Source organism: Leiobunum rupestre, chromosome 7 (genome assembly GCF_980474605.1).
Source record: "Leiobunum rupestre chromosome 7, qqLeiRupe1.1.hap1, whole genome shotgun sequence".
In the NCBI taxonomy this organism is placed as follows: domain Eukaryota; kingdom Metazoa; phylum Arthropoda; class Arachnida; order Opiliones; family Sclerosomatidae; genus Leiobunum; species Leiobunum rupestre.
Genome location: NC_143390.1, coordinates 27,886,425 through 27,909,177, shown reverse-complemented (window position 1 = coordinate 27,909,177; position 22,753 = coordinate 27,886,425). Strand labels below are relative to the sequence as shown.

The 22,753-nt window shown below is 40.2% G+C and overlaps 1 protein-coding gene across 4 annotated transcripts in view; it reads left to right on the top strand.

Annotated features, from left to right (window-relative positions):
* The window catches only part of hth (Meis homeobox homothorax), a 162,435-nt gene that overhangs the window by 99,667 nt on the left and 40,015 nt on the right, over window positions 1-22,753 (top strand). For all 4 annotated transcript variants that reach the window (XM_090180557.1, XM_090180556.1, XM_090180560.1 and 1 more), the window contains one exon: window positions 16,386-16,546. In XM_090180557.1, the coding sequence (XP_090036683.1) occupies window positions 16,386-16,546 (161 nt within the window). The remainder of the gene's footprint in view (window positions 1-16,385; window positions 16,547-22,753) is intronic.

Below are 22,753 nucleotides of genomic sequence, written 5' to 3'. Positions count from 1 at the left end.
AACTGGGCATTTCGGCATTGTTAAATCAAAATAACATTTTCAGAAAACTACCAGGGCATTTCGAAATTGTTTATTTAATATGACATTTTCACGAACTAACTGGGCATTTCTTCATTGTTAAATCAAAATAACATTTTCAGAAAACTACCTGGGCATTTCGAAATTGTTTATTTAATATGACATTTTCACAAACTAACTGGGCATTTCGGCATTATTAATTCAAAATAACATTTTCAGAAACTAACTGGGCATTTCGGCATTGTTAATTCAAAATAACCTTTTCAGAAACTAACTGGGCTTTTCGAAATTGTCTATTTAATATGACATTATCACGAACTAACTGGGCATTTCGGCATTGTTAAATCAAAATAACATTTTCAGAAAACTACCTGGGCATTTCGAAATTGTTTATTCAATATGACATTTTCACAAACTAACTGGGCATTTCGGCATTGTTAAATCAAAATAACATTTTCAGAAAACTACCTGGGCATTTCGAAATTGTTTATTTAATATGACATTTTCACAAACTAACTGGGCATTTCGGCATTATTAATTCAAAATAACATTTTCAGAAACTAACTGGGCATTTCGGCATTGTTAATTCAAAATAACCTTTTCAGAAACTAACTGGGCATTTCGAAATTGTTTATTTAATACGAAATTTTCGCGAACTAACTGGGCATTTCGGCATAGTTAGTTTCTAAAAATGTTATTTTCAATTAATTGGGCATTTCGCCATTGCTGATTCAGAATTATTTTAAGAAAGTAATTGGGCCTTAAGGTATTGCTTATTTGAAATGGAATTTTCTGGGCATTTCGGCATTGTTTAAATTTTATTTTCACAAACTGTGTATTTTTTTATTATTTATTTAAAATCTCTTCACAATCTAAATGGGCATTTCGGCATTGTTAATTCAAAATAATATTTTCACAAACTGAGCCTTTCGGCATTATTTCAAATAATTTTTTTCACGAACTGACTTTAGGAATTATTTATTTAAAATATAATTTTTTAACGTTCTGACAATTTCGGAATAATTTATTTCAAATATCATTTTCGCAAACTAATTGGTCATTGAGGCACTGCTTATTTAAAATACATAGTGTATTTTTCGTTTGTCTAAGAAATTTCCACGTACACCAGAAAGATTTTTCTTAACAAATAGAAATTTGTTTGAATATTTTAATAAATCCTCCGAACATTTATTCCCCGTGAATCGCGGCTGTGGGTCAAATGTTTGGGGGTCTTTTGCTCGCCCCTCTCGTCGGTCTGGCTGCAAATGGTAGGCGTTTATAATAAACCGAGCTGTAGGAAATCTGAGTATTCTTTTCGTGGCGCCGAACTCAATCCACTCTCGCTCGGATTTGGAGGAGAAAAGCCCCCTCTCCAGGGAGCGCGCCATAGAAACGGCGGAGAAATGAACGCGCGCACCACGCTTCACGCTTTCTACGCCAACCAGCCACCCACTCCATCCGCGTCACCCTGAAACCAGAAGAAGCGCGGGAGGATGGTGTCGGGTTGGGGTGTTGGCCAAATACTGGGGCTCTCTGCCCGCTTGTCGCGTTTTCTAGCGTTCCACTCCGTCCTAACCGCTTACTTCGAACCAGCGACGCCAAGAAGGTGAAGTTTGTACCCGGAGATAGTTCGTCGAGAGCGTCGGGTGAGGCTTAGTCCGCGATATTGCCCCGGGAGTTTGGCCCCTCGCTCTTAATGCCACCAAATCCCGCGGTAATTTGTCACTGTCAAGCCTCGGGATGATGGCGGGCTTAGGCCGAACATTGCCTACAAAAATCCCTCTCGCTCTCCTTCGAATCTTCCAATCTAGAATACAGCGTCATTATACGTACCGGCCGACCGGGATCTCCTCTACGCGCTGTTTTATATTATCCAGCTTTAGACCAAACCGACGCTGTTTTTAATAATAAGGGAGTCGTATGGGATTGAAATCGCGAATCCCGAAGCTTTGAAACACTTCTCCTAATTTAATATTTTGAAAAGCCTGATGGCTGAAACACTTTTTCATCTTTCCGTAAACAATGGTCTATTAAACTAGGATGTCGTCAAAGTCGAGAGCTTCGCGGTTGACTATTAAAAGCCGAACGCTGAGGGCGCCCCACCCAGTTTTCATTAACGTCCACGTTCCGGATCATCCTCGGATAGAATATAGTCCTCTACAAGTATTTTTTTAACGCTGTCTGCATTATTTATTGAAAATGGGCGAAACCCCGAAATTAATAAACATCTCTCGGCCGCGTCGTGTATTCCCCACGGAGAAACTGTCTCACGCGCCGACCGTGTTCCAACTTAAGCGCTTGAATTGTGTTACGTATTAACGCTTAGGTATAAATTACGCGTAAACAAATTGGTTTCGTTCGCATTTAAGTACGAATTTTCAATCCAGAGTGTATTTTTTTTTAAACTTGGGGAAAATGGCGATCCACCTATGAGATACCTTGCTGATTTGGTTAGTTAGTGACACCTAGGAGCAACAAACGCGAGGAGAACGCAGCTAGCCTTAAAACACGCTAAGGCAGTGTTGTGTACAAATTTCATTGGACGAGCCTTTACTCTGAACGTTTTACGGGCGGGGGGGAGACAATTTCCGAATTTTGCCCTTCCGACGGCAGCCGGCGCTAAAGCGTCTAACCAATGAAAATTGTACGCGAGAAAATCCATGACTTATGACGGGTTGCGTTCTCCTTGTGTAGGGTGCTGTTTGTTGCTCCTAGATGACACTAAAAATCGTTTCAACATATTTATTTATTATCTTCAAAAGTTAGAATAAAACATTCCAAATTATGGCGTAAGTAAAAGTTTTTACTTACGCAATAATTTCAATTATTTTATTCTAATTTTTATTCCGTGAGCGTAAGCCGTTTCAACCTTTTATAAGTATATAGTGATTATCCCGAAGTATTAAATACAGGGTTGCCACACGTCAGGGAAAACCGGGAAAGTTGGGGAATTTACAAATGGGCCTACAAAGTCAGGGAATTTACAAATGGGCCTACAAAGTCAGGGAATTTTAAGAATAAAAAGTCATGGAATTAAATTTAATCTTGACACTTTAATAAAGTAATTTTACTCTAGATATATGGAAAATTCTGTTATTATTATTTAGATCATTGAAAGGTTTGATAACATTGAAATATTTTTTGTACTGAAATATAAGTTTATTAAATATATTATCTTCTGATAAATGTAAAAGTTAAAAAAAAACTGTCTAATTTTGGTCAGGGAAAATAACTTATATGGTCAGGGAAAATAACTTATGGTCAGGGAAAATAACTTTAAATGGTCAGGGAAAATAACTTTAAATGGTCAGGGAAAATAACTTTAAATGGTCAGGGAAAATAACTTTAAATGGTCAGGGAAAATAACTTTAAATGGTAAGGGAAACAGGGAATTTGAATCTAAGAAAAATGTGGCAACCCTGAAATATACGATGGTTTTTATCTGATCAATAATCGCGCGCAAAATTCTACGCGGAATATCAAAGTTATAAATTATAATTTTTTTTTGTCCATATTTCGTCATATTTTATCCCAGATGTTCGAACATTATTTCATCCGCCTCGCGACCGAAACCTTGAGGCGAGAGGTACAGGCGACTATAGTATTACGTTTCATTTTTCCCGCGTATGTCCCTGTTGGGTCCCTCTGTCGCGCTTTTGCCATTGACGCGAGGGACCCTTCTATCTGTGACGCGAAATATCCTCGCGGAGACTTTGTATAATAATAATATTGGAAATAGTCGGGGAATCCCGCCGATATGAGCAAACATTTTTCACCGGGAAATACGAAACGGGGGTGTCTCCCCGGCCGCGCTCCCCCCCTCCCCCGAGCATGATATTGTTCCCCATTAAAGGGCGCCCGGTCCTCGGTGCGGACCCCCAAAAGAGCATCGCGCCGACCATTATATTCCGACCCTTTTCGAGGGTCCCATTCGAACGGGCCCGACGAATATTTTGCCAGAACCTATTCATAACCCTAACTGTACTCAGTGACTCAGAATATCTAATGGTGTCGAATGTCGAATGATAGTTCGGTCGAAGGCTAGCGAATGGTAAAGTTTGCGCGTCTTCGCAACCAGTCGGCCGCCATTACGGGTCTCTTCCACTAAGCCTATCCGAATTTAGGCGAACTAAAACTTCCCAAAATGGAGTTGAATCTAGCCTTAGTCCTTTATTGGGTCGGGTGTCCTCCGCGGACAAGCTGACCCGGACACCTGCTTTGGCGGGGAACGTTACCAATGGCTGGGACGAATAATAATGGTAGAAGGGGCCCTGAGGCCTAAAGGTTCAATGTGGCAATAACGGTTTAGGACCTAATCCCTAAGTTCTCCGTCCCCTTTCGTTTAATGCCAGGATTTGTATTTTGTTACGCTATAAACGGGATTAAGCTTTATTACCGCAGTTTAAGGTGTCCAGTTTTGCCCCGTTTCCTTTGTCCAAGCTAGCAGGGGGGGGGGGGGGGAAATAATTTCTTAGCCACGGAAATGGGATCGTTTATTCCTTGCATTGGAGGTTGGAATTAAAACATTACAGGGTTCGTACACGACCTGGAAAACCTGGAAAAGTCAGGGAATTTGAAAATGATTCCAAATGGTCAGGGAAAAGTCAGGGAATTTGAAAATGATCAGGGAAAAGTCAGCGAATTTTAAAATGATTCCAAAAGGTCAGGGAAAAGTCAGGGAATTTGAAAATGATCAGGGAAAAGTCAGCGAATTTTAAAATGATTCCAAAAGGTCAGGGAAAAGTCAGGGAATTTGAAAATGATCAGGGAAAAGTCAGCGAATTTTAAAATGATTCCAAAAGGTCAGGGAAAAGTCAGGGAATTTGAAAATGATCAGGGAAAAGTCAGCGAATTTTAAAATGATTCCAAAAGGTCAGGGAAAAGTCAGGGAATTTGAAAATGATTCCAAATGGTCAGGGAAAAGTCAGGGAATTTGAAAATGATCAGGGAAAAGTCAGCGAATTTTAAAATGATTCCAAAAGGTCAGGGAAAAGTCAGGGAATTTGAAAATGATCAGGGAAAAGTCAGCGAATTTTAAAATGATTCCAAAAGGTCAGGGAAAAGTCAGGGAATTTGAAAATGATCAGGGAAAAGTCAGCGAATTTTAAAATGATTCCAAAAGGTCAGGGAAAAGTCAGGGAATTTGAAAATGATCAGGGAAAAGTCAGCGAATTTTAAAATGATTCCAAAAGGTCAGGGAAAAGTCAGGGAATTTGAAAATGATCAGGGAAAAGTCAGCGAATTTTAAAATGATTCCAAAAGGTCAGGGAAAAGTCAGGGAATTTGAAAATGATCAGGGAAAAGTCAGCGAATTTTAAAATGATTCCAAAAGGTCAGGGAAAAGTCAGGGAATTTGAAAATGATCAGGGAAAAGTCAGCGAATTTTAAAATGATTCCAAAAGGTCAGGGAAAAGTCAGCGAATTTGAAAATGATTCCAAATGGTCAGGGAAAAGTCAGGGAATTTTAAAATGATCAGGGAAAAGTCAGCGAATTTTAAAATGGTCCAAAAAAGTAAGGGAATTTAAAAAGACCCCAAAAAACAGGCAAATAAATTTTTCAAAGATTTATTGAAGATACATAATAAATATTTTTCAAGATTTTACCTCAAAACATATATTCTACAAAAATGGTCAGGGAAAAATTGGCAAATTGGTCAGGGAATTTAATTCCCGAAATTTTGTACGAACCCTGCATTGTCTTATACGGCTAATCACCATTCTTTAATTTTGGACTCTAGCCATTTTGGGCACCGTGTTGTTTTTTTTATTGTTTTGAAGATATTTTTTGGTTCATCGCTCTCGAGTGTTTAAAATTATCTCTAAAATTTTTTACGCTTCTTTCCAATACTAAAAATAGAGCCTCTGATTCCACCCTTTTTTTTTTACTGGCGGGAATAACGACTGTCAGGAAAATTGACTCCGTAAGTTAGAAATAATATGATTTGTACGCGCGAATGTTTTAAGAACTATAGAGTTCTTTTGTTTGAGAAAAGTCTGTCTTTATACGTCGAAGGCTGGTGTCGTAGACATTCCCGTTGTCCGCCATCTTGGGTATTTTGCCGGTGAAAGCGGGATAGAGCTTAAACGTTCGATGGCGAGAAGAGCCTGTTTTGGCATCCTCTCTCGGAGGGGTTTTTCAGAAACCCTCTCCTTTTCGTGAAAGCTCTCTCTCTCTCCGCTTCGGGATCAGCGGAGGAGCAAAAATAAGTTATTCCAGCCATGGCACGCGGCGGCGGAAAGGGGGTTTGTACGCGGTATATTTTGGGCCGCTGTTAGATATGGACGCCGCCAAGAGGAAGAGTAAAGCGAGGGTGTACGAGCGTAAACGCGTAACCTAAAAACTCTTATCCTCGCATCCGCCCAGCGCCCTCTGCCGGGATGCGGGGGATTATCTCTCCGAGACCTATCACTTCTGTACGCTTTTTAGGCCATAGTTTCCCGGGAAATAGGAATTTCTACTTTAGTCTCGTCGAAACTCTTATCCTATGGCGCGTAACAATTCCGCCCCCACGGCCTCAACTCCGACGCTACTGCCCCCCCCCCTTTGCGTATAGAGGGGGGGGAGGGCATACTCCGCGGAAAACTCCATCCATCATGCTCAAGTTGCCGAGAGTATGCGGTTGTCATGGCAACTCCAACAAACTATTTTCTCCGTCGCGAAGAAAAGGGAGAAAAACAAGAAGGCCTTCGAATAATATGCGAATGTTTCCATTGTTTGGTTGGTTAGCGGCGCTGTGACGTCTTCCGCGGCTCTCCGTTCCTAGAAAATTACTTTTTCATCAAATAGCTCGCTCGAAGGTACGCAGTTCCGTGTCCTTCTCTCGCTAAACTGTATGTCTGTAGTATATCGTATTTTTTATTCATGTTGCCAGAATTGAGATTTCTGGATCTTACCCGCTAGATGGGGCGATTGGTGGTATGTTTGTATTTTGGGGTGAACCCCCCGCGCTGCCTACTTCGTCTTCGTTCCTTTCGCCCCAAACCGCATTCGCCATCCTCATCAATAATTGCTTCAACATTTCTCTCTCTCTCTCTCTCCGTGTGTGTGAGTATTAGATACAGATATGAGATTTGTCTGGGTTTGTCTATCGTCGGTAAAGTGATCGAACACTAATTCTTATCACGCGCCTCGCGTCGTTTTAGATTGCTGGAAATACACGCCTTGTGTCAGACAGTTATTATTGAGTGTTATCATAATCGTAGTTATCTCTCCGCGTTTTCAAAGTTTTGTAATATTTTAATATCACAAAGACTTATGTAGGTTATTGAGAATTTTCTAATTAAGCTACTTTTTCAAACGCGAAACCCAATTTGGTCCAATTGTATATCGCCATCTAGTATTGGTTGTAAGAACTTTTCTTTCATATTTTGTAAAAACTTCTGTAATTAATTTCGGATCGATTTAACTTCTAATTTAGTTCATGTATCTATAAAGCCGAACTTAATTTAATCAATTTTATTAATCATGAAACGTTCATACATCTTTTGAGAAAACTTCTGTAATTATTTACGGAGACGTTTGGTTAAATACCCTATTTAGCTCGGGTAACTTTAATTAAAGTTGAACTTAAAGATTTTATTAATTTAATTTTATTATTAATGAATAGTAAAATATTTGTTTTGTTAAAAGAATGCCCGACAGAGAGCGTTACTGTTACAATTTGAATGGCGACTAGAGCTTAAAACCCAGTTTTGACCGCCGACGATAATTCTTGGTTCACACAGGCGAATTCGCTTCACCCCGGTTCGTTTATAGCCAAAGCTTAACGCCATTTCAAATTATGACCAGAATTTTGAAAATACTTAAATGTATCCCAAAACAATTAGTTAATTATGTTTACTATACATACAGTAATATTATTTGACATTATTTAGAATTTTATTCCCATTATTTTTGAAAATGCGAGCAATTTGACTTCCCCGCCTTGTGGTTTTAAAAGCGATTCTAAGCGAACCGACTTGGACGAGTTGCTTCCCGAACCAACTCGAAGCGATTTCTCACGCTGGTTTTTAAAAATAGTTATCTAATACGAAGCGATTTTAGGGGTAAGTGTGAACCTCGCTTAAACGGATCTTGTCTTCCGTTCTCAGTAACCCGAATAGTTTCTCGATGACATTTATATTTATAAAGACAAACAATAGAACGGGGGAGGTGTACCACGACTTGATGCGGTTACTCTGGCAGCGATCTTTGGCCGACCGTTCTTGGAAAAGTCAATTGTCGGCTGCCGATGCCGGGAAGGGGGCTCATCCTCGCTACATGCCCTTTTATTTTTCTCCACTGATAGAATTTAGAAGAAAAGGGAGGTTATCGATTTTGGTATATGCTTTCCCTTTCACCGTTTCAACAAAAATCGAAGATCCCCCCCCCCCCCCTCTGACGCAGTGTGTACGCGCAAACAATAACATGTAAGCTCATTTTTATCCAAATAAAATGGATTAATTTTAATCGGGCGCCGTAAAACTACGTGCAGTTGACTATTATATTTAACCGCGATGTCAATTTTTAATGCGTTGTCGAATCAACACTTTTGTTTAATTTCGTGATCGTAGCGACATTCGCGTGACTATTTTATTATATACGGTAGCTTTTTATCTTTCTTATTATTTTAATCGACGGGAAAATAGTCGGATAGTCTTTGGGTCTTTTCCCCCGTCGTGTTTTGTTCCGCTACTTGCGTATGCGGGCTCGCGCTTGTCAATCAGCTGACTTTTTGACCTCCCCGGCTCCTTTTTGGCCCTCCGCCTAACAACGCTAGCCCCGCCTCTCCAGGAACCGCCCCGTTTTTTACCCACCCCGCCGCCGCCGCCGCCGCCGATCGAAACCGGCTTCTGGCTTATGACTTTCATCCCTTTCTGTCTTTGTCTGTCCGCGACTAAGAGAACGCTACAAACTATAGAATTGGGTTACGAGGCTGTCATAGACAATTGAGCAAAGGAAATATTAGCATATTTTTTTATGTTATATTATAGTTCCCGTAGTAAATAAAATTAAATTTCAAATGATTCAATGAAATAAATATATTAATCACTAAAATCTTGGATGCGATAATACGAGAGTTTCGAAAGTGGAGCTGTAGATTGCACCTAGTAGTTTAATAGATTTTTATTTTTCAAAATACTTCTCGAAAGATGAAATATCGGTACGAGCTATTTGTAAGTTTTTAAATTCCTCCAAATTTGTTTAGGGTTTAGCTTTTTCATCCCTTTACCTAATGGACTAATCTACTTATTCTCTAATTTTATCTTCCTTTGCAATGCAGTCCATAGGTGGTTCCTTTTAACTTAACATTTCGTAAATTCTATTCTCCACCACTCTCCCCCTATTCGGCTTTCCGTTGCTACGCAATGCGTTTTGAAATTTTTAATGTTTAGCTTAGTTTCTCTTTTCGGTGTTATAGTCGCGAGCCAGATTTCCCGCACGGTACTGAGGAGTCTCAAAGAGGACGAAACCGGTCTACCGTTGGAATTTCTGGCTATTTCATTTAATTTAATATAGTTTTTCACTCCAAGATCTAGTTGGTCCGAGTTTCGCGTCTTTTTGTTTGCTCGAAGACCTATCGGTACGAGCTATTAGTAAGTTTTTAAATTTCTTCAAATTTGTTTAGGGTTTAGCTTTATTATCTCTTTTCATAATGGACTAATCTACTTATTCGCTAATTTTATAATCTTATAATATTCTCTATTAAAATATATTAAGAAAAAAAATAAGTAAATATCCCTACGCCGATTAATTTCTACGTGTTATATATTTTAAGCCGCAGTTTAGACTGGGGAAAAAATAGATCCCATTGTAAAACTACGCGTTTAATTTTTCCATCATAGATGGATTCTTCCGTCGCGAGAGTAATAGTACACGCTTCTGGTATTATTCGAAGTACCTGTACTGGTGTAGTATGGGGTCGGCCCATTTTGGCGGGTTTGATGAGGGGTGTACCGGGAGATTCCACCTAAAGGGGGGAATCCCTCTCTCTCTCTCAGCGTGGCGAGATAAAGGTGCGGGGGGAGGAGAAGGGGGTGCTTAAAAGATGAAAATGGAGTTGGAGGAGAGCGGGGGGTGTCGGGGAAAGGCCGCCGACTAAGATTGATGGCTTTTGGGTGCGCGTTTCGGGGGGGGGGGGGATCTACCATCTCCCCCTCCCCCTCCCCTCTGGATTTTACGCGAGAAATTCTGTCTGCATTGGAGAGAACCTTTTAAAACTTTCTCCCGAGTTGCATGATGCCCCGCGGGCACGCCATTTCTTCATTATCAAAATTTGTGCCGCCAAAACTCTAAGCTACATATTTTACATATTTTAACTTTAGTATTCCCGGTTGGACGTTATTCGTCTCATTTCAATAATCTGGTCATGTTTTCTCGAGGGGGTAGCGCTTAAGCTGTCAGGTGTATAATTCGTATGTAATCACGTGTTGTCACGGATATTCCTCAAGAAAATCAAAGGAAATCACATAAGCAATGAGATATTCACTGTAATTCATAGATAAATAGATATTCACTGAAAATCCCAAGCATGTAGTGAGATATTCACTGAAAATCTCAAAGAAATAGTGAGATATTCACTGGATTTTACAGCGCAATTGTGAGATATTCACTGGAAATTTCAGAGATCTTTGAAAATTACAGCGCAACTGTGAGATATTCACTGGAAATTTCAGAGATCTTTGAAAATTACAGCGCAATTGGGAGATATTCATTGTAAATTAGAGATCTGGAAATTTCAGAGCAATTGTGAGGTATTCACTGGAAATTTCAGAGCAATTGTGAGGTATTCACTGGAAATTACAGAGAAATTGCGAGGTATTTACTGGAAATTTCAAAGCAATTGCGAGGTATTTACTGGAAATTTCAAAGCAATTGCGAGGTATTTACTGGAAATTTCAAAGCAATTGCGAGGTATTTACTGGAAATTTCAAAGCAATTGCGAGGTATTTACTGGAAATTTCAAAAGCAATTGCGAGGTATTTACTGGAAATTTCAAAGCAATTGCGAGGTATTTACTGGAAATTACAGAGCAATTGTGAGGTATTCACTGGAAATTACAGAGCAATTTTGAGGTATTCACTGGAAATTAGAGCAAATTTTACAATTTAGTCATTGTCCCAAAAGCTTCCTCGTATAGAGAACATACCTTCCAGTCCTGATTTTTGGTCGGGGGTATCACTTTGAAGGTGTCTCTAAATAGGTTCAATGACTGTGAAGTAAACTTCTCTAAATCGGAAATAATCTTTTTCCTCGGGGAGAAGGGCTGGGGGCCGTTGCCTTTTGATAGGGCCGTGCTATTATTCAGGGATTTGCGCGGGCAAAAACGCGTCCCTCATTCGAGGTACCAGTTCCCGTATAACTCCGATGCAAAGCCGTCGTTAATCCTCCTATTCCTGTTAAACGACGGACGAAAATCAGTCTGGTACCGTGGCGGGGCACTTTTTGCGTGGCGTTTGGCCCCGGGCAATAAACTAAAAGCTCTTCTCCGCCGAGGATAGGGCTCCGCTATTCCGCCATTCCGCTCGAGGCGGATGAACCTGGCAGGTATAGTTCGGATATCGCCGGGAGGGGGCGCCTTTCGCCTATATAGACGCTTATAACGCAGCTGTATACACCACGCTTTTGCCGTTCGAATGGAGAAATCGACGCCGATATTTCGTACCTTATGAAATCCCGAATCACGAAATGTGTTAAATAATTAATTTTAGTCCCTAACTTCAAACGGAAACTTTTAAAAGATTTCCCTGTAGTGTCGTCATTTTCAGTTGTTTTGACTCCTGTTTGTTGAACGTGTTTTCACTTAATAATAAATGAATTTATTAATAGGAAAATAATAAATGCGACACCGAAGCGAGCGAATTTCAGTCGCGTGACTCGCGTCTTTTAAAGAACTTATTTTTAAAGTGATTCGACTGTTGTACGATATTAAGTTTGGAATATATAATTAAAATCTAGCTGGTTGGTTGACGTACGAATTCGTAGGCTCCCATAGACTCGCGTGTTATGAACTTTAACCTTTAATACCCGCGGATGAAATTTTAAAATTTGGAATGCCTGTTAGTTAGTGTCTAACTTTTAAACGAACTCCACGAAAGTATAACCATAAAAATATAAATATATATTAAGCAGTCAAACGTTTCTTTAATAAAGCAATGTTTGAATATAAATAAGATTATTTCAATACTGTTTAGAGTTATAAAACAAGTTTTTATTTTGTGCATTGTTTAATAGTAATTTGGTTAAATTCAACAATGTTTTATAATTTTTATTCATATACAGTTTAAATTGTTTAACATTTATTTCGATTTTGAATCTAGCTACTTTCAAAATTTCATAAAAATCGGCGATCTTTTGCTATGCCTACGATGATAACAAACATTAGTTAGGTTAGATTAATAATAGTAATGAGCTAGGCTAATAGCCAAGGCACCATTTTAGACCCAAGTCATCTAGCGACTTTTAATGCCATTAATTCAGGTGGCCGGGTTACAACGCGTAGGAGGGTGATGGCAAACTCTTCATGCCTACCCTTAACTATTAAATACCATAATAATAAATAAAATAATTAATAAAAATAATAAAATCTCGCTTCCGTACTGATAATTTCTACCGTAATTAGGGGTAATACTAATTTACAAATTAGATTGTCGTAATTCATTTTCTATTTTATCGTATCATAATCTCGTTCGCACGCGCCAGAGCTTACTGTAAATTTAAATATCCTGTACATAACGTTTTTCTGGTTAAGATAGCAGTTAACCTATGTTACCTATCTCGGTCAGCGTAGTCAATAACGCTACAACTAAGTACTAGTTAAACCATAGAAATTAGGGCTAATCAGAACGCAAAGGATTAATTAATTAATTATGGAAATGTTTAATATTAGAAAATAACTGTTTACAACCCTAATTTTATAAAACCCTAAAAGCTAAATGGCCAAATTCCCTACAACTACTAAATACATTAATTAATATAATAATCAATGGAAACACTGGAATTAATTAATAATAGACAAAATAATAAAATAATTGGTTCGGTTAAAATCTCGCTTCAGTACCGTAATTAGGAGTAATACTAATTTACAAATTAGATTATCGTAATTCATTTTCTATTTTCTCATAGTTCAATCTCGTTCCCACGCGTCAGGGTTTAGTGTAAATTTAAATATCCCTATTTGAAGAAATCGAGGGATTAAGTCCCCTTCCATCGATCCTGGGCGCGTTTTTCGTGTCGCGGTGGCGGATGACGGCCCTCTCGATACGTTTACAATTTGCTCGCGCGCGGAACCGATCTTTCGGAAGTAAGCGCGGCCTCCAAGAATGGCCGTCCGTCGGGCCCATATTCGCCCCCCCCCCCTCCCGCGCCTGTCGCCTCGCTATAGTTGCATTATATCCCGTCGACTAACCCGACGTCTGGCGCTGACACCGCGTACCGCGTTTCTTACATTTCCCTCTTTTTAAAAAAATGCCTATTGAGCGCTGCGGCAGGGAGCTTCCAAACTCTGATCAATTGCTCGAAAGTAATCCAATAGGAGAGTACCGCTCTTTCGGCTTCTCCACCATCGACATAAATCCTTCTCGCGTGCCCCGCCGACCAAACATTTCTTATCGCGATATAGATTCCCCATACATGTATTTTTATTCAAATTAGTTTCTTCTCAAATCTCATTTTGCATCTATCTGTTCTCCGTTATTTATTTCTCCCCCATCTCGTAAATGCGGAAAGTCTTTTTGTTGAATTCCCAGTTTAATCAAATGTTTTAACTTTTGGAAAACCAAATTTATTCGTTTTTGCTTCGTTCGAAGTTCCCGGCGAAGCGTCACCCCTGGTAGCTCGCTTCTCCCTGACCACGCGCCGTTGGATCAGTTCTACAGTTGAGGAAGGAATATGAATATACACAATTGTGGTTAGCGTTTATTTTCAGTTGTTTAAAAGTGCGCGTTAATATTTTAAAACTTTGATAATTTTATTTTAATCTCATTTGTTATGACTACAGGCTATCAAGGACCTGTTATAAATTAGTTGACGTAAAACAACGGGTTAAGTATCCCTTCAATTATGAGAACCAGATCGAGTCATTCATAAATAAGGACGGTAACCCAAAGGTCGTAGGTTCGATTCCTGCCCGAGTTGATATGATTTTTCTCAGCCACTCTGGTATGGAGGCATTCCTTTGTTTAAATGAAACTTCTAATTTGATAACTTTGTACAATATTTTAAATTTAACGCGTAAATGGAAAAGTCAATATTTTATTCGAAAGCTCAGTTTCTTTAAAAAAGAGTTCACGCGGTAATGTACCCGTAAAAAATACTTTCGTTGGAAAAAAGGCGGCTTCTTTGGAGTCATGAACTTCTTAGACATATTTTCTCTTCATTCTCTGTATGAAAGATTTCCAGTCGTGTCAAATTTTGGCCGCGGGGCTTGTCAATTTTTTTGGGCTACTGACAGGACGCCGGCACCTTGGTCCACGCGGGTCGCCCCGATATTGCTTACACCCCTCTCTCCTTACATAAAATACAATCTATATATCTCGGAGCGAGGGCCCCGAGCCAAAAAAAAATATATAAATACAAAATAAAACGGCTCGAAAAATATACACTGGTACGGATGAAAAATAGCAGCTTGCGCGTTGGTGTCCAGGGTACGAGCCTTTGCCCCCCGCCAAAGTCCTTAGTTTAGCGAAGATCTGTCCGAAATTCTTTTATCCGAGCACCGCGAATCTAACAATGGAATCTCTAACGAGTACTCGCGAGGGTTATGCTTCGACAAGTTGGCAACGTTTAATTTGGAGTCTACGGGCGCTCTTCGGAGTGCTTTGGAAACGTCACTTTTTGATGGCTTCTCAGACTTGACTCCGCAGTTATTTTTTTCTCGAAACGTGTCTGATAAACGTCCGCGCTTTCTCGCACGAAGCGGTATAAATGGTGGGCCTTGTAGGGAACCCTCCGACGTTACAAATATCAGGAATCTTGACAAGCGGATCCGTGGTAATTGCCTCTTGTATCCCGAGACGCGTACCCGGAGTCTTCATCCGCAGTTTTGATAACATCTCGCTGTTCTTCGAACACGACTAGGTTTTTTTTTCTTCGCGATAGAGTTCGCGTAATTCTACCCTACACGCACGTTACTCTACTAAGCTTTCTGTTGTTGTTTTGCAAAATAATTTTGGGGGTTTTTCCAAAGTAATTATTTCGTTGATTGGAAAATGTTTCGGCTGATTTCCAATAGGCGGAGCCGCCTCTCGTAAGCCGAGGGTTTTCGATATCTAGTCATTAACGAACCTACGAAGTTAAAAAAAATATATTACGAGGTCACGGGGTTATCATCTGGTCTAATACGCGAATGGCTTCCATCTAGGAGCGGTTAATTATTTTCCAGAAGAAAGAAGGGCGGTTTTTTAGCTCAACGAAAGGTGGGGTAGGCGATGGTCCATTCATTATATTTTCAGTGACGTTTCATTCCGTAACATTTTCTACGAAGATTAATGAACGCGGAAGACCCTTATCTAGAGCGGGCCGTTCTCCGGGCCCAAGCTGCCGCCGCAACCCCAGGAAATAAGAGAGAGTTTGCGCGCCTATTCGGATGCTAAATTCGCCAGCGTCTTTCTCGCAGCAGATTTATGACTCTTCTTCCGACTTCGGTCTGGCGCGTCGCCGGATTACCCGAGTAAGGATATTATACGTTATAAGACGAAACCTAGCCGCCATAGAGAAAGTAATTGGAACGCGCGTAGAATGGTCGGAAGTGGTACGATGTACCGTGTTTGTTTCGCCTAGGACAATGTAGCCTGGTACGCGTCGAGAGGGTGGAATAGGTTTTGTAGAGAGCGAGCGTGTTGGGAGATCTTGACACCGCTCAAATAAGGATTTGCCAGGCGTCCTCCTCCCACGGACAGCCCTATATCAATATTGAAAGGTCCCGTCGGACGGCCGTCGTCTCCCCCCGCGACGGGACGTTTTTCCGACGGACTTGGATGGACGGCGGGCCGCCTTCGTTCCCTTTTTATTCATCGTCAAATCGGACCTGACACGTCGTAAAAAAGGGCCCGGATAAAGAGAGCGCGGATGAGAGAAGAAGCTGACTCGTAGCCGACAATTCCCCGCTCGGATCACCGACCAGATACGGCGCTCGTCGCGGTTATGAACGCCACCGCTTTTTACCCGCCGCCGCCCGATCCTTCCCGGCGGATATTCTCTCACCCGGCCGACTGCCATCCCCAGCACCCGACCAATCTAGCATCTTCGCGATCCAACGGTACGCGAATAAACGCTTTCATTGCCGATAACGAGGCGTCTTTTCGATATCAATTATCGCCGTTCTCTTCGCGCTTATGCGACTGCGGCTGAGTGTCTAATGTCGTCTTCCTTTTTTGTGGTTTGGCAGGTTTTTCGCTGTGGTCAGCCGGTGACGCGAGTGTGGGTTCGGGAGACGGCACGGGAGAGGACGAGGACGAAGAGAGGGGTAAGAAGAGGCAGAAGAAGAGGGGCATCTTCCCCAAGGTTGCCACCAATATTATGCGAGCTTGGCTCTTCCAACATCTCACGGTAAGATTTTCTACATTTTCACTTCATTTAATAGCTGATTCTGAAATATAATAGGTGGTTTTTTTTCGCCTGTCCGAAGACAAAAAGTGTACACTTTTTGTCCTAAAACGTTTTATTCGCCTGTAAGATTTACCTTGTCCCGAATTTTGTTAGCTCGTGCCAGAGCTCAAAGGTTACACTTTTTACTCCTCCTCGAATGGAGGTGTAGAGGGAGTAATCTAGCTTATAGAGAAAATTTATCTGCTTAAATTTTGTTTCACCAAAACATGACGGGTTTTGAACATCTTCACATGTGGCAAGCTTTTAATAACGAAAATCCTAAATTTTGTTAAATGCTATTTACTGACTTTAAATATCGCTTGATGACTTAGGCCTAAGGTGGTGCCTTGGGTATTAGCCTAGCTGATAATTATTAAATAATTGATAAAAATGAGTCATATATTGATGACGTCACCAACGGTCGCCATCTTAAAAGAAAACTACGGCTGCTACGGAAAATAAATAACCTTTAACCTTTAACTACTCCCTTCTTACTCCAACTATATTTTTTTTCGTAAAGATAGAATTGGAGTAAAAAGACGTCATAGAGCTACACTTTTTAACCTGCTCAAAAAACCCAGAATAGGCGGGGAAAAAACACCTAATATCAAACAAAACATGTACAAAAGAGTTAATTTTTTGGGAGCGCGCTCTTAATATATTAGTAGATTGTGGCTTACGCGAATTTGCACGCGCGTTTAAAATTGAAAAAAGAAACGCGTGCTCAAATACTTTAACCTCGGCCAACTTTGAACACGCACTGTTCTCGCTACAGCGGCCAACCCATTAATTGAAGTTTCTATGTTAACATATAAGCGAAAGATATCTGTATGGTTTGAGCGCCCCTAGCGGAATATTATTTTTCGAATAGTTTTTTCATTGAAGCCAATGTAAAAACGAGCGTGGCGCTGAACTCCTACAGGTTTTTAGTACAATTTATAGGGGGAAAATCCTTGTTCACGGAATTTCGACGAATGGGTTGGTCGCTGTAGGGCGAGAGATCAAAGTTGGCCGTGCTTTAACAACAGAAAATAACCAAATCATGTGACCCCCGATCTTTTTCGGAATCGTCTATTGTTTTCGACAATTTAAAAGTGTTCGCCCAAACAAATCGAATTCCCACATGTTTTCCCCAATTATTTGAACTTCTAGAATAACGATCGCGTACGGCTACTCGCGCCAATTGCGCCATCATCGATAAAACTGTCGTTGTATGAAATTTATCGTTGGGAGACGTGTCGGAAGCTCGGTACGGATAACGTCCTCCGTAGAAATGACAGTTCTCTAATAATTATCCAATTTTCTCGAGTACGTGCTTACATAACCCTTGGCAGGTGTCGAAAAATAGAACCATCCACGTATCGCCTTCCGTTCCGCGATCGGTTTCAGTTCAGTGAGGGGAGGGGCAATTATTTTGGGCCTATTTTACTCGAATCGCTCATTCCCGTGTCTTCGATTTTCGTAAACGTCTGGGTCTGAAAACGTCGTGAATGTAAACTAAGGCCAGGCGTTCACTGCTCTTCGTAACGTCTTCGTCCGAGCTTTCACAAGCCTTTGCTTCGTAACGGAGACAATGCCTCGTGAAAGGCATAACGGATACGAAACGGAGAGCCAGTGGGCGCCTAGCCTTAGTAATAAGCCCCTTTTAAAGCTTTCTAAAGTGGGTTTAAATTCAATTTGCATCCTCGTAAGATTTATTCAATATTAGTCGAATTTCCCCCCGCGTCATAAGCCGAATATTCGAAGCCGTAAATCCTATAAAAAGTAATATCGAAGCCGTCAAGCGCGCCTAAAGTCAAGAAGAGGGCAGATCAAAAAAATATCACTTTTTCGCGTATTGCACTCCGGGTACTTGTCTAAATCTGGAGAGGGAGAATTTTTTGCAATAAGTGTTTTTGCATATATCGTTGTCGTAGTCCCCTTTTGGCCTCCTGCTAGAAGGGGAACTTCGAAACGTATCGAAAGCTCCATCCTTGTTGACGTAAGATGCCACCCCAGACTTAACTCTCGAACAAACTCTTAAATGATATTATCTGGCGCTTTATCGATCTCGATTCGCCGTTGTTAACGGAAATACGCTTTTGGAGATCTTGCTATCGAAAAAAACGTTTTCTTTTTCGTATACATTATATACGACGCTCGAACAAATTGACCAGCGGTAAAATAAAAGATAAGAAGTGTTGGCTTGTTAGTGGGGGCTGTATTGATTATCGGAATCATTTCTTTCAACTCGCGGATCAGACGAATTTCATCAATAAGCCATTTTCGATAAACACTATAGGCGAAGATTATTCGCTGGCATTATGACAAAACGTTAACACTATTTAAGCTTTTTCAAATTATTAGCATCCCAGTTTTGCACACTACTTCTTAAACTGTTGGTAGAGGTGCGTTGTTATCAGTTTGTTGTTAAATTAATAATAACAATAATAATAATCAGCTAGGCTAATACCCAAGTCATCTAGCGACTTTTAAAGCCATTAATTCAGGTGGCCGGGTTACAATGCGTAGGAGGGTGGTGGCAAGCCCTTCATGCCACGCGAGCCAACAGCTCCCCACACTAACTATTACCGTTAACCTCTAAAAGTTTATTAACCAATTGTTCAAGGTCCATAATCTACCCCGAAATGGTGAATTGGCCCTTAAGTACCCTTTTTTTTCAATAAATCTGTAGAAATTCACCTTTGTCTTAAAATGTTTCTATCAGGGCCCCCAGAGGTCCTATAATTCCTATAAAATCCTATATTTTCAAAAATGTCCTATAACATCCTATAATTTTGATATTTTGCTCACTTCAAATCCCGCCACTAATAATGTCAGTGAAATTGTTAGATTTAGCCTCGGATTTAGCTATAGGATAAATTCCTATACCAAGTCATTCTAGTCTATACTTTTGTTATTGTTAACATGGTTAGCTACTAGTATATTTTTGTGATAAAATGGTTAACTTGTTTCTATTTTTTTTAGTGAAAATCAAAGATTTATTTAACTAAATATAGATTTTGTTTCTAAATGCATAAAGTTAGTAAATAAAATAGCATATATAGTCCTATAAAAGCCTATACTTTTGAAAAAATAGTCCTATAAAGTCCTATATTTTTTGAAATACAATCCTATTTTTCCTATAAATAAATTGAAGATTTGAGTGGGGGCCCTGTTCTATACTTCTGTTTAAGGGCAGTTTACAAAATTATCCAAGTTGAGGCGTATCAACGCAAATTAGTACACTAGTCAATTTTGTGTAATGTAATAAATTTTTGGGGTTTGATAAGGTTCGCATTTCGAAAAATCTGGTTCATATTCAGTCCTATTTCCCCCTTATTATTTTCCTGATATTTTGCTATAGGGAACTAACACTCCGTAGCTTTGGCTGGGGCCGCCATGTTGGGTAGATTTTTTTCAATAGATAAGAGCATGGGTGACGTAGTGTGACGTAGAACTGTTAGCTCCCTATATACATTCGTCAGCAACCAAACACTTTTACGAATTATTTAGGTTTTATTCTGAAGTTATCTTGTCTTGGGAAACATATTACAACAGAGTTCTTTTATCTTGACCAACTTGTACTGATATTACTTTGATCGAATAGGCGTTTAAATAAATCATTCTCCCAGGAAATCGCCAAGAAGTAATATTTCCGAGAGCCAGGACCCGCAAAGTATTGTTTATATAGTGCTTGTGGAAATAATGGAAACTTTTTCCCCCGTAAACAGAACGGCGTGTTTTTGCTATGGTCTAGATACCGGCTAAAACCGAGAGATCTTACGTACGCCACTGAGTTAAACTATATAATAAACCTGAACGATAGACTCCGAAACAAATGGTTTTAAGCCAGGCGCTCACTGCTCTTCGTAACGTCTCCATCCTACCTTTCACGAGCCTTTGCTACGTAACGGAGACAATGCTTCGTGGAAGGCAGGACGGATACGAAACGGATAGCCAGTGGACGCCTAGCCTTAGGGATCTCGACGTATTGAAAGAGTCCGTACTTGCTAAGCAAACGGGGAAAGTGTTGGCCAGAGGCTACGAAGCGCCGTTCCCGCTTACCTCTTTGCACCCCCGTCGCCAGAAATGGCCTGTATAATATTGACTCGTGATCGTAATTAGGCCTCCGGGACTGGCGGGGAAGCTCAAGATGCAGACACACGCGCGGAGAGAGGGAATGCTTCGATCCGCGCTCGCGGTAAACACAACTCGGCCGCGGATGGCAGAGCGGCTAATATTCGGTCTCCGCGCTCGCCTGGGCCCCGAGCAAAGAGTCGGCAGGGATGTAGGGGCTATCCACTCGCCCTTATAACGGGCCCGGCAAACCTCTTCTAATCCTCATCTTCTTTTATCGCTCTCGTTCTCGCGGGCGCGCCAACATTCTTTGTTTGCGAACTCCTCGCGTGAAACTCGTAATGAAAGTGTCGTTGGCAAACATCGCGACAGCCTTCCCTCGAAACTATACGACTAATCCTATTGGATTTTCACCGTTGGCTTCGTTTAAATTACTAGAAATCTCTTATTTTTTCGTTGAATCGTTCCTTTAAATACCTGGGGTCTGATTCTACAACTCTCCTTATGAATCGTGAGGATCAAAAATGGTCCTTAAAATTTTAAATTCTACTCCGATCCTTAAGAAAAATTGCCCTTATTAAGGAGCAGAAAAGCTCAAGAATTATCCTTATTTTCCGCATTTTTAAAGATTGAGCTTGAAATTTTGCGATTAGCTGCTAGAGCCGATGCGGATTAAATTATTAGACGAGATTTGCTTAGTGGTGAATCTCTTTTAAAAGGTTTTTTCGTGTAAAAAAATAATAGTTTATTGGCTTTGGGAAAGTTTAGCCGGGTATCTTTCGAGAAATCTGGTTTAAGGGGTTTTCCCCCGAGTTCTTCGGTTTCCCCTTCCATAAAAACTTGTCTAGGTTAACGGTAATAGTTAGTGTAGGGAGCTGTTGGCTCGATCTCGTGACATGCAGGGCTTGCCACCACCCTCCTACGCATTGTAACCCGGCCACCTGAATTAAGGGCTTCAAAAGTCGCATGATGACTTAGGCCTAAGGTGGTGCCTTGGGTATTAGCCTAGCTGATTATTATTATTATTATTATTAAATCACGCGTTGGCAATTCCCGTAGACACTAAAGTAAGTGTAGTCTAGTATATATCCAAAAGAACAAGTATTAATCTTCGCAATTCGTTTAGGTATTTATTGCCTTAAGGTTTTACGCTGTGCGTTGCTACCAACGGGCAAAATTGGTCAAGACCTTTTTATAGCAAAAGTCCTATAAAATCCTATAATTTTGATATTTTGCCCATTTCAAATCCAGCCACTCAGTTAAATTGCTAGATTTAGCTATAGGATATATTCATATACCAAGTCATTCTAGTCTATACTAGTATATTTTTATACTTTTGTTATTGTTAACATGGTTAGCTACTAGTATATTTTGGTGATAAAATGGTTAAATAGTTTCTATTTTTTAGGTAAAAATCAAATAAATTATTTCTCTAAATATAGATTTCGTTTTTAAATGCATAAAGTTAGTAAATGAAATAGCATATATAGTCCTATAAAATCCTATAAATTTGTAAAAATAGTCCTATAAAGTCCTATATTTTTAGAAAAATAATCCTATTTTTCCTATAAGAAAATTGAAGATTTGAGTGGGGGCCCTGCTCGTCCCTTATTCTAATAATAATCGGCTGCTAACAGGAAGTAAAAGATAAATGATCGAAACCCCATTGGGTAGAGTTAGAGGAAATACGTCACGTTATTAGGATTATATTTTTCTCTTTACGTTCCGAAAGGAGGGGATTTCTCATAAGGAGAATGGGAGTAGAATACGAATTTTCGGTTAAAAACGGATTTTTCAGAATCTTCTCCTTATGAGCGAAATAAGGATGTATCCTATGTAAGGAATCCTTATTTTTAAGCAGAGTTATAGAATCGGACCCCCGGAACGTAAGCGTCAAATCGGCCTTATTTGGTTTGTTTTGGTCACATTGTTGTTATTCGTGTTGGGTTTATTTTGGGCGGCGTTTTTGAAATTACTTCGAAAGTAGCGGTCGACTATAGGCTTAAGGGAAGTCTGAGTCCCCGGGCTGTAGTTAGGGAGGTAGTTTCGGCGCTGATGTCTGAGGCGTATATTTTGGCAAATTTAATATGCAAAGAACGCCCTCTCTCG